Genomic DNA, 11,920 nt, shown 5'->3' with positions numbered 1-11,920 from the left:
GGGTTGCTTTAGACAGAAAGGATAAGTAAGCTATGCAAAGAAGATTTGTTATTCATAATGAAAGAAGAAATTCATATTAGCATTAATAAAAATTCATAACTATGAAAAGTGTACTAAGAAGACATATGTGTTGAATCCTGTTATAAAATTCCACAAACAGAAGGAAAAGACAATACTAAAAGTTTATAGAGAGGGAAAAAGAACATATTCTGAAGATTTAAAAAAATATATAATTTTATTGAACATTTTAATTGCAACTATAGAAATTACAAGAAAATAACTTCTCTGAATGTCTTCAACATTTTGAGGAAAGTAATTCACGATAGAATTTTATATAGTTAAATATCAATTGTGTGCTGTGAAAACACAACTTTAGTTCTCAAATAAAAGAAATACTAATAGAAAGTATTCCAAACCTGGCCATATGTGGTAGGCCTAAGGCTAAGGCTGGAGGATCATGAGTTCAAGGTTAGCATGGGTAATTTAGTGAGACCCTGTCTCAAAATAAAATAAAAAAGCCTGAGGATGTAGTTCAGCAATGGGGTACTTGGTTAGCACGTGCAAGGCCCTGGATTCAATCCCCAGTACCACAAAATAAATAAATTAAACATCCAGGGTAACAGGAAGTGGTCAGTGTATGTGCTCTCCAACACTATGGGGCTTACTAAGAAAGGGTAAGGATAAAAATGGAGGAAGTAACAGAATTGTAGACCAGCAGATGGGTAAAGGGAACCCAGGACTATAATATACTCAGAGGCTCAGGAAGTAAGGTTGTATTTGCTACACACACACTGAAAAAACTGTTTCAACAGACAGTGTGATTTTTAACTAAGCATCATAGGTATGCTTAGTTAGCATTTGAAGAATCATTGTATTGAAGACACACTACATGATGGTTTTAATTCCTGCTTCAAACAAATATTTGCTATGTGAGATACAGTGGAATTGCCCTTTCTTTCATCCTACATAACACCTTATAGTTTAAAAGGGAAGATTCATATAGCCCTCTTTAACCCCAAGCCAACTAATATGTCTCATAACCTAAGCATTGCAATCTGTCAAATGAGCAAAGATTGATTTCTAAAAAGAAGTAAACTGTATTAAAGTAGGACATGGCATGCCAGAGGGAAAAATCCACCAGGAGAAAAAAGTGAACCTAATACATCCAATTTTATTTATCAACACTTTAAATGTTTTAATATACAAATGTATTCATTCTTCACAATAACACTATGTGATGGGTATTTCTATTAATATCACGATCATCACCATCATAATTATTTCCCTTAGTTTACTCATGAGGAGGCAAAGAGTATTGTCCAAAGTATCACTGCTAATAAATAGCAGAGATTTCTTCAAGCTCTACCCAAGAAAATCTGGCTTTTAGACACCACACAACGTTGTCTCTACTCACTGAATGGAAACAATTTTTTCAAAATAGATTGAATCCAGGGGCTTGCACGTGCTCAACAAGTATCCCACTGCTGAACTACATCCTCAGCCCTCTTATACAATAGGTAACTCCCGTTTTCACAATCAGATTTGTGATGATTTTGATTTTTTGACTATATTCCTACAGTACTTTAAATGTATTATTTTGACAGAATTTTAAATTATGTATGTGTGTAAGCTTTGGATTTTAGTGGATCCTTTTTATATATTTTTTTAATAATTTGACACAGCTTAGTCAAATTGAAAATTAATTAGGAAAGAGAAAATTATTTACCTTGACAACAGTTCAATTAATGTTTGATAAACAAAGATCCTGGAAGCACCTAAGTACTCCAACCTATCATGGGCTAACATCTGTGTGAGATACATATGCCAAGAAATTTGACATCCAACTAGAATTTCATGGCCATCCTCCCTTGCCTTCCCTTTTAAAAGGTCAATGATCTTCAGGAATGTAACAAGCTAAATTCCTCAGTCTAAGATAGTTTAGCAAAGCATCTTCCCTTTTAATAGCATTAGGTGCAGCAAACACAAAATATTAAAGATGTTAAAAGGAGGAAAAAAGGTTGAACAATGACAACAAACCTTTTACTGTCTCTTGAGTTTCTTCCAAGGCTTCTTGCAGGGAGACAGAAATGTTAACCTCACCCTTTCTGCTGAGATTCGCAAATTCTCCTTGCATTTTAACATCTTTTACTGTGAAAATATTTTATACTTCTGAAACATGTTTACCCTCATTATCTCATTTGATCTAATGACCCAGCCGAGCACGTAGGGCAGGTGTATTATGGGTAGATGTAGGTTCTTAACTGGTTAAATGACATACACAAGGCCAAATAACAAACTAGATGCAGACAGAAAACTCTAATTTTTTAAAGCAAAAACCTAAGGCTCTCTACCATGTTCTTACATACACAGTTACTTTCATAAAAAACATAAATACCAAATCGAAATGTGTGCCTCATGTATTGATTTGCTTATTTACCCATCCAGCAAGCATTTATTAAATAACTACTATCTATAAAGCCCCACAGACTTCTAAAAAAAAAAAAAAATCTGCCACCAGAAACACTACCAAAGCCACATGATTATACTGTAGGCCTCTTTTTTTCCCCTTTGAAGAATCAGATAAAGCTGGGCAGAGTTTTTTATTAATTCTTATTAAAATTATCATGGCTCAGACATTCCTACCATTTTCTCAGTTTAATTAATTTGACTTCCACTTCCACTAATTCGGAGAAGTACTGAAGTCCCCATACTCCAGGAAGCAATAATCAAAGGAAGAAAATAGGATCGTTATATGGAAAATCAAGATACAACTAGAAATTACTCTAACAGTGGAAAAAATTCTATGTTTCTAGTCTGGAAATAATGATATCCAAACCTGGTTAGCATTGCAGATAGTCATTTTTATTTATGTCATGTCTCCTTGGGTCTTTAAAATGTAATTGTTATCATATGTGCACAAAATGAGAGGAAATAGTCAAGAATGATTTCCAGATTTCAAATATGGGAGACTAAATGTGATGATAGTGTCACTCAAAAGTATAAGATGACAAAAGCAGTTAGAAGTAATAGGAGACAGTGAATTTCATTTCATATATACACCCTTGAGACATGCAACAGGAGATATTCAGAAGGCGGACACAAACAAACGTTGGTGTACATGTCTTGTTCTGAGACTGAGTTGGAAAAGTGAATTCAGGATACATCGTAATGAAGGGGATGGTTAAAATCAGAGTCATTCACAAAGTGTGAAGGGGGCAGGAAGAACCCAGGATAGAGGACAACATCTCAAAGAGATCTGAATTCAAGAAAACAGCTCTTTTTAAAACTGCTAGAAAAAGAGAACAGAACTTTTGAAATATAAACAGAGAGAAATCTTGGGGGGGGAAGGGAGAAGAAGTTAGAGAGAATGATGTCAGAAAAGCTTACAGGAACATCAATAAGAGGTGGGTCATAGGTCAAGTAAGCGAAACACTAAAAGACTTCTGCAGACTAGTGTATACGATGATCATTGATGGTCAGAGCAATTTTAAAGAAGCAATAGAATTAGAAGCCATATTTGATGAGTGTATCGTGAGTGAATTGGTGAATGGGAAATAGGTTGGAGTAGCAAGTATACTACTCTGATTTTCTACAGTGAACACATAACAACATTTATGTAATAAAATTAAGAAGTGACTGATATATGTTTGACTGAAAAAGAAAATTAAGAGATAATAGAGTAGCTGGAAGGAGTTGTGCAGATTTGAAGATCCTCTGTAATTTGTATCTTGAGGGGTTAGAAAAAAAGGAGAGGGAGAAAATGAAGAAGAAATTCATGGAAAAATAAGGAAACTGTTATGAGAAAGTAAGTAATGGTTGTTTTCTTAAAATACAATGTGAGATGTCTGGATCAGATCTTAGTCTATAAAAGTCCTTTAACATAAACACATTTTCACTTGGGAGTATAGGGCTGGTACCAAGAGAGATTAACATTTCCCTCATCATTTATTACAAACTAGGGTTAACCCTGTGAAGTAGCCCATTATTATTGTATAGAGGGCAAAACTGTGCTCTACTCTATACTTAGCAATAAAAAAAGAGGTGGCCCAGAAAGGTTCCTTTCAACCCAGTCTCTCTCTTCTTTCCTGTGCTCTGTCTTTGATAATACGAATGTGAACAGTGTTGAATGAGTAATGTAAATGAAACATGCTGATCTCAGAATAAGATATATTTTGGAAAACAAGATGATTACAATCAATCCTCAGAATGCTGTATGAAAAAGAGACATTGTTTGCATCTTTCCTTGAGACATACAATATTTATCTCAAATATAAGAAAATGGAAGAAACTTTAGCTTAGACTTGTGCTAAAGAAAAAAAGGCAGTATAACAGAATGTCTTATAAGGCATTAAATAAAAACATGTGTTCTATTATAATAAGTAAGAATCATCCTATTTTAATAATTACTTTAAATAAATTATTCAAAGTATGGGAAACAGAGACACAAAAAGTATTTCTATAAAGCAAAGAATATGATGGTGGTTAGTGCCAAAATTAGCTATAGCTTTCTGGATAGCATTTTTAAATTCTTCAAATATATTTTTCTATTTCTTTTTTCCTTAATCAAATACATTGTAGCATCTGTTTTATATCAAAAACAAATAAAATATGTCCACATCAACAGAGGGCATTGGCCTTTATTTCTTGGTTGTTTTTTAAAAAGATCATTTAGAGAAAAACAATGATTTTAAAATCTCTATTTGTTACAGTTGAAATTAAAACTGCCTTCAGTTTCTTGCTGGTAGATTAGGTCTAGATACCAGTGCATTACAAAATCTTTGGAACTGTGAATTAGGAGTGAAAATCTTCCTGAGTTTTTGTTATAAGTTCTTGAAATTATAAGAATTTCATTTGCTGGGTTGGCTAGGTATAGAGGTGGAGTGGCTGTTGGAGGGGTTAAGTTGGAGCCACTGGTGCATATATATTTCAGAGGACTCAGAAAAACACAGCAGTGGAGCCTGGGTCAATCCATTTCTGTGAACAAGCAGTGACCAATAGAAAAGGAAGAAGAAGATCCAAGGAGGCTGAGGTAAGCCATCTCTGACGCCCTGTCAAAGTGAAAACAATACATCAAAAGGTGTTCATGGTGACTGCTCAGTGTAGGTTTTACTTTTTCTCAAAGGAGGCTTGACAGCATAAAGAAAAAACAATTTTTTAGTCAATTTTTTTTCTTCAACTGACTTTTAGCAAACTGCAGACTCAGACACAGGACTCAACGGTATATTCCTGGAAGGCAAGGTAAACTCTTTTGCACTTTTTAAAACTCATAAAGCTAAGACTTCAGTGTTCTGATTCAACGGATGTAGGGTTACAACTTCAATAACTGAAGCAAATCCCTATTCTGAAAAAATTTTAACGTGTCTCTGTTGGAAGATGGCCAGAGCAGCCTTCTGCAATTGTAGATTTGACAGCTTGTAGAAGCAGCTCTGCACTTGTGATTTTATGCAATTTAATGGCAAAATTGAAAGATCAGCATTTCATTAATGACTGATTTTATCGTTTTTCCAGGAAACAGTAAAATTTCTTCTTATTATCACTTGACTTAACTAAATGTACACTGATGAGTATATCCTTTTCTATGTAATATGTATATGTTATAAATAAATGTTTAAAATACACATTATGCCTATATGTTTTTTGCTGTTAAGATAGAATTTGGAACAATGATCTCTGATGATATTTGGTAGGAAGAGTTTATATCTTTTAAATATTTCACATATCAGTAAGTATTTATCTATTTATTGTTATTATCCATTGTGAATATATGGATATAAAAGAATTATCACAAATATATTCACATCTTGAATATATTTGTTTTGTTGTCTTTCTAATCAAGCCATAATCATATGAGTAATATATCTGACTCTGTAATAAATGCTCTTTGTCACATATATGTATGTTTGTATGTATATCTGCACAACAAAAGAGATTATCTGAGAGATTGTGTGAGGCATATATATGACAGAGTGATTATATAAGAGATAGATTATAACTCAATTTCTGAGCTGGACAACCTGGTTGTTTACTTACAATTTTTGAAGTCTTCTTCCCACCAAATAAAACTTACCTGAGTAGTTCAGCAGCAGAACAAGAGAAAAAACACACACTTTTCTTCAGGTCGTAGAACTTCCCTTCACAATAAACTACTAAAATATTCTTTGATCTCTTCATTTCTTTGAATCAAGTGCCAAAGAACCTGGGAAATCTCCTCCAGATGTTCTGCTCATTTAGGAGTCAAAGTAGAAGCAAAAATCATATGACTCCATCTTAGGAATGACACAGAATTTAACTTGAACTATTAAAAGATCACTTTTTTGTACTCTTATATTCAACTACTGGTTTCAGTTAAGTTCCTTGAATTTTACATAGCTAGAAATGGAAAAGCACTTAGAGCTGCTAAAATTTGCTTTCCATTTCTCCGCTTTCATTAGTTGGGTTAAAACCAGAAGTTTATGAGTTGGCAAATTAATTTTGAAATTTGCAAAATGCTCTTTATGGTGCCTACTAAATAAATGTGTGTCTTTTAATCACTATCTATGGAAATGATATCTTCAACTCATCTCTGAAGAAGCAATGTTTACTGATCATTTTGATGCCAATACCTAAAGGTCAAGGTCCTGGTTGATCTAATAGCTGTGTGTCTGATTGCTCTAGGTACGATTATGGCAAGCACAATCAGTTTCATCATCTGGGTGTTGTTTGTAACAGACACGGTGTGGACTCAGAATGTGAGACAGGTCTATGAGGTACATGAGCCAGGGGATTGGACGATGGATGACTTCGATTGTCCCAGGGAATGCTTCTGTCCCCCAAGTTTCCCTACTGCTTTATATTGTGAAAATCGAGGTCTCAAAGAAATCCCTGCTATTCCTTCACGGATCTGGTATCTGTACCTTGAGAACAATCAGATAGAAACCATTCCTGAGAAGCCGTTTGAGAATGCCACCCAGTTGAGATGGATAAATTTAAATAAGAACAAAATAACCAACTATGGAATTGAAAAAGGAGCCCTAAGTCAGCTGAAGAAGCTGCTTTTCTTATTTCTTGAAGACAATGAGCTAGAAGAAGTACCTTCTCCATTGCCAAGAAGTTTAGAACAGTTACAGTTAGCTAGAAACAAGGTGTCCAGAATTCCTCAAGGGACCTTTAGCAATCTAGAAAATCTAACCCTTCTGGATCTGCAGCACAATAAACTATTAGATAACGCCTTTCAAAGAGACACCTTCAAGGGACTCAAGAACCTCATGCAGCTAAATATGGCCAAGAATGCTCTGAGGAACATGCCACCAAGATTACCAGCCAACACAATGCAACTGTTCCTGGACAACAATTCCATTGAAGGAATACCAGAAAATTATTTTAATGTGATTCCTAAAGTGGCCTTCCTGAGGCTCAACCATAACAAATTATCAGACTCAGGGCTCCCATCCAGTGGTTTTGATGTGTCATCCATTCTAGATCTTCAACTGTCTCATAATCAACTCACAAAGTTTCCCCGCATCAATGCCCACCTGCAACACCTTCACCTGGATCATAACAAAATTAAACGTGAGTAACCACCACCAGGGTGTGTCTGATGAAAACGTTCTTCATCTCCACCTTTATCTGTATCTTCTTTAGGAACAGTAACTGTGTTGTCCCCCAGGTAAAATACCCTTCGAGTTTTAAATGTGATTTCTGCTTTCATTATTAACTTTTTGCTTACTTACAGTCTTAGTGAACCAAGAAGTCCCAATCTTCAAATTTAAGATTGAAAATTGGACCTGAGTAATTTATAGAGGACTGTTGTTTATGGGAGAAACCATCCCTGTCTTCTTTTACTTCTTTTACTCATGAAGAGTCTGGTATTTCTGTCTTTATTTTATAAAGTATGCCAGACACACACACACACACACACACACACACACACACACACACACACACACACAATTATAAGTAGTAATAGAGGGCATTTGATTTAGGAGGTATTAGGAAGGTAACTTTATCCTAAAGTCTTTAGGCCAGCTGATGCCTGAAACTCCATAGTTAGATCTCTGGATAAACTACTCTTATCAGAAGGGATTTCTTAAACTTCAGTGTGTATAATTTGTGGTTCCTCTCCCCAGGTTTATGATTCAGTAGGTCTGCAATAGGAATGAGAATTTTCATTTCTAACAAGTTCCTAAGTGAAGTTGACCTTGCTGCTCTAGGAACCACTGAGAACTACTACAGTAGTTCAAGACTTTAATTGAAATGGAAATATTCATAGAAGCTGGCAATCTTTTGTAACTTAGTGGTAAACCTACAAGGTAAAATGCTCTCTCCTTTCCTGAATACAGTTTTGACAAAGGGCCAAGGAATGAATATAAAGTTCTTGGATGCAAAATTGCCAGCAAAGGAATTGTTTATAGAAGGTAGAGGCTGTGAGCAGTAGAAATAAACCTGACCTCTTCACAAGCGCGCCCAAGGCAGGCTGCACCTGATGTAGAGGTAGACCCTATCTTGTCAAGTCACAGAGGTGTTGATACCCAGCCAAGCATCAGTCTATGCATCTTTGACCCTGTGTAAGCCCTTTAGGAAGATAACCTTGGAGAGATTTGCATTGAATAACCTTAGTAAATGCATTCCTAAAGTGAGATTCAATTGAAATGATTGAAAGAAAGTTACCTAGGTAACTGTCAAAAGGTGTGTTTTTGGTTATTATGCAATAAACTTTGCTTTAAGCAAATAATCATATAGCATACCATTTGCAAGAATATTTCCCCACTTGGTACTGCTTGAGTATTCAAGATTTTTTTTTTTTTTTTTTTGGAAATGGTGTACTTGAGCATAAAATCCAGGAATTAGATGGCAGGTTTCCACCACAGCAGTTATATTTCCATGGTGAGGAAACATACTATTTATTCCAGTAATCAAAAAAAAAAAAAAAAAAGGTGTAATAGAAAAATCGCTAGAGGATCTATTTAGCTTAACCAAATAGTACAACAGCCAACACTGACCTAAGTATGCTTTTTTTTTTTTTTCCTGCTGAGAGTTCTGTGCTTCTACAGGTACATTCTTCATCTCACAATTAAAAAAAAAAAAAGCCTCAGAGACAGCTAGTATAGGAAGTTCATTTTATATGAGTCTTGTTCATTTTACACTTAGAGTCTTGTTTATGAATTAAGAGATTCTACCCTGAGAAGAAGGGTATATAGGAGAGAGGTAGCAAAATTCAAAACACAGCAAAGAAATAGAGCATTGTGTCCTTCCCTCACCCTTATTTTAAAGAGGGTTTCCAGAATATTTGTTCAGGCATTTTTCTTTTTCAGTGTGTTTCATACCTTAGTGTGCATCAGAATCTCCTGGAGTGTTTGCACAACACATGTTACTGGGTCTCACCTCAAGGGTTTCAATCTAACTCAGTAGGTCTGGGGTGGAACCTAATAATTTAATCCCTGGTGGTACTTAGGGTGGTATTACTGCTACAGATCCATGTGTTGAGAACCACTAATCCTCCCAAGAACTTTGTGTGACATTATCAGGAATTTCTACAAGGAAAAAACTGAAGTTCAGATAGGTGGCTCAAAGACAAAGAATGACTCTAGGGTTTCTCATTATAAAATAAATAAAATTTTATTTTGACTCACATAATATAAAAACCATACTTTTCTTCAGTTCTTCAATGTAAAAATTTGGGAAAAAAAATCTATAAGTAGAATAACAACATTACCAATAAAGAGAAACTGAACCATTTGTTCTTCATATAGATATCAACTGGGGTCATTACTAAATTGTGAGAAAATTAATATCAAATATTAATTTTCCATACTATAATAGTTGGCTCATAATTATATTACACTGTGCTATCATAACTGGTGAAGTATTTAGTTCTTCTTTCCATATAATCTATCTGATAATAAAATGGTTTGCAAAAAGCTTAACTTTTCTATGAAGAGCCCTCAGAATTTGCCAGACAGTGAACTTATCTCGTGCAATGTGACAGAAATATTTATTTCTTCCAAACGTCTTAAAGAAGTTAAATTTTGGTTAAAAAAATGTATCCACTTAAATAGTTGCTTCCTGAACATCTCTGAGAAACATCAAAATTGATTTCTCCCAATGTAATTAGACTAGCACACTTATTTCTTATTCTGTTTACATTGGTTATGGGCATGGGGGTGATAAGGATATGAGGTAGCACACTAAAAGGGACATATCCTCTCCAGTCAGCAATGGACTAGTGGATGTAGTAGAAAAAACACCAGACTGGGGCCACTGTTCCCACAATGCCCAGGTAGCGAGAATAATAAACACTGCCTGATAAAAGTCCTTGTGGTAATATGTTAGAAAAAATAACTTTGTAATCACAGAACTGCTACACATATATGTCATTATTCTTATTAAGCCAAATTCTCAAAATGGCTCAAGGTTGGAGCAAAGCATCCTTTCTGTAAGCATAAAATTATTCAAAAAATATGAATCTGCATGCACTAATAGAATGCAGATGAGAGGCATGGCCCAAGTTTGGTGGGTTTCCTCAGGAAAGTTTTCTTGCTCAAACTAGTTTCAGGAAGGTATGTAAAGGTGGTATAGTGTAAGTATTTATGGTTGAAATTCGTGGTTACATGCTTCTCTGAATTTTGTTAGTTTAACAGACCTCTCTCAAGGATGCTCCTAAATCTCAGTAGTCATTGGTGTCAATGGCTCTGATCCAAGGCAGGTGCACAATTTCTGCCATCTTAACCACGTGAAAAGGTTGACGGGATTTTTCTGGCTTCAAATCTTTGTAAAGCCATTCTTGACAAGTGTTTCCTTACCAATTAAATATACTTACATGTGGAGATTCTAATTGTTTTCTGTAAGTAGTACATATGTAGTTATGTTAATTGCACTTTTAAAATTTGATTTCATATGTCTTTTTTTTTTAATCTTTTGAGGTGATTTTCAAGTACTTTCTCTTATATTAGATTGGTTTTCCATCCACTCATCCATGCATCTACCCACTTACCCATATCACCAACCACTCTTTGAATACCACGCTTAAAACGGTATCTCCACCTCCAAGTCCCTGAATACTATATTATACTAATTTATACATGCTATAAATACTATAATAATTTAAACTTGCATCATCTCTTCTGTAAACTTAGAAAATGCCATACATTTTTGTTTCCATCATAGCTCTTAGCAATGTTTCCATTCTAGTGTTCTTCCCTAATTACTGCAGAACATGAAATGAGTATACCTACACTGCACACTTTTTTCAGGTTACTTTTATAAAACAAATATTCACAATCCCTGCCACACCAATGGTTTGTATGGTCTCTACCACTTTCACGCATCAGACTACTAGGCCCTCCATTAGGACCACTGGTCTTTATCCTTTGTTTTTTTCTGGTTGGAAATCACTTGTGCTATCTTTGACTTCATAGGTGTGAACGTCTCTGTAATCTGTCCTACATCTACGGCACTGCATGCAGAACAAGATGTGTTTATCCATGGACCTCAGCTGAGCTATCTCCGTCTGGATGGAAATGAAATCAGGCCACCGATCCCAATGGATTTAATGACGTGCTTCAGGCTTCTTCAGGCTGTCATTATTTAAATACATCTTCACAAATCTAGATTGGTTTAGTGAGCTCATGTTTCTGACATGAAATTTGGTCATTATTCATAGGTTTAGGGGAAAAAAATCATATTTCCAGTTGCTCTTGGCCACCATTTTCATTTGTGCGGCTTAGGCTTTTTTTGTATTTGAAGAGGCTTTCACCAATGACTCACAGTGTGGCTCGTATTAATTTTCTTTTCTTTACTAAATACAGACACAGAGGGGCTGGGTTGTGGCTCAGTGGCAGAACACTTGCCTAGCATGTGTGAAGCACTGGGTTCAATTCTCAGCACCTCACATAATATAAAATAAGGTTCCAAAGTCTAAAAAATAATAATAATAATTAAAAAA

At 35.1% G+C, this 11,920-nt stretch overlaps 1 protein-coding gene across 1 annotated transcript; it reads left to right on the top strand.

Annotated features, from left to right (window-relative positions):
- The first annotated feature begins 6,662 nt into the window (after positions 1-6,662).
- On the top strand, positions 6,663-11,566 carry Kera (keratocan). Its single transcript, XM_076853203.1, has 2 exons — positions 6,663-7,548; positions 11,394-11,566. Exons 1-2 carry the CDS (start codon positions 6,663-6,665, stop codon positions 11,564-11,566), a joined length of 1,059 nt encoding a protein of 352 aa, XP_076709318.1.
- The last annotated feature ends 354 nt before the right edge of the window (positions 11,567-11,920 follow it).

Source organism: Callospermophilus lateralis, chromosome 4 (assembly GCF_048772815.1).
Source record: "Callospermophilus lateralis isolate mCalLat2 chromosome 4, mCalLat2.hap1, whole genome shotgun sequence".
NCBI classification, from domain to species: domain Eukaryota; kingdom Metazoa; phylum Chordata; class Mammalia; order Rodentia; family Sciuridae; genus Callospermophilus; species Callospermophilus lateralis.
Note: the sequence above shows the minus strand (reverse complement) of the source record. Positions and strands in the feature narration are given on the sequence as shown.

What these genes read in the sequence shown, in the direction of transcription:
- Kera (XM_076853203.1), top strand. Translation starts at nt 6,663, where the DNA reads ATGGCAAGCACAATCAGTTTCATCATCTGGGTGTTGTTTGTAACAGAC. An exon ending in GGATCATAACAAAATTAAAC is followed by an intron (nt 7,549 to 11,393) that starts GTGAGTAACCAC and finishes TTGACTTCATAG; the next exon opens with GTGTGAACGTCTCTGTAATC.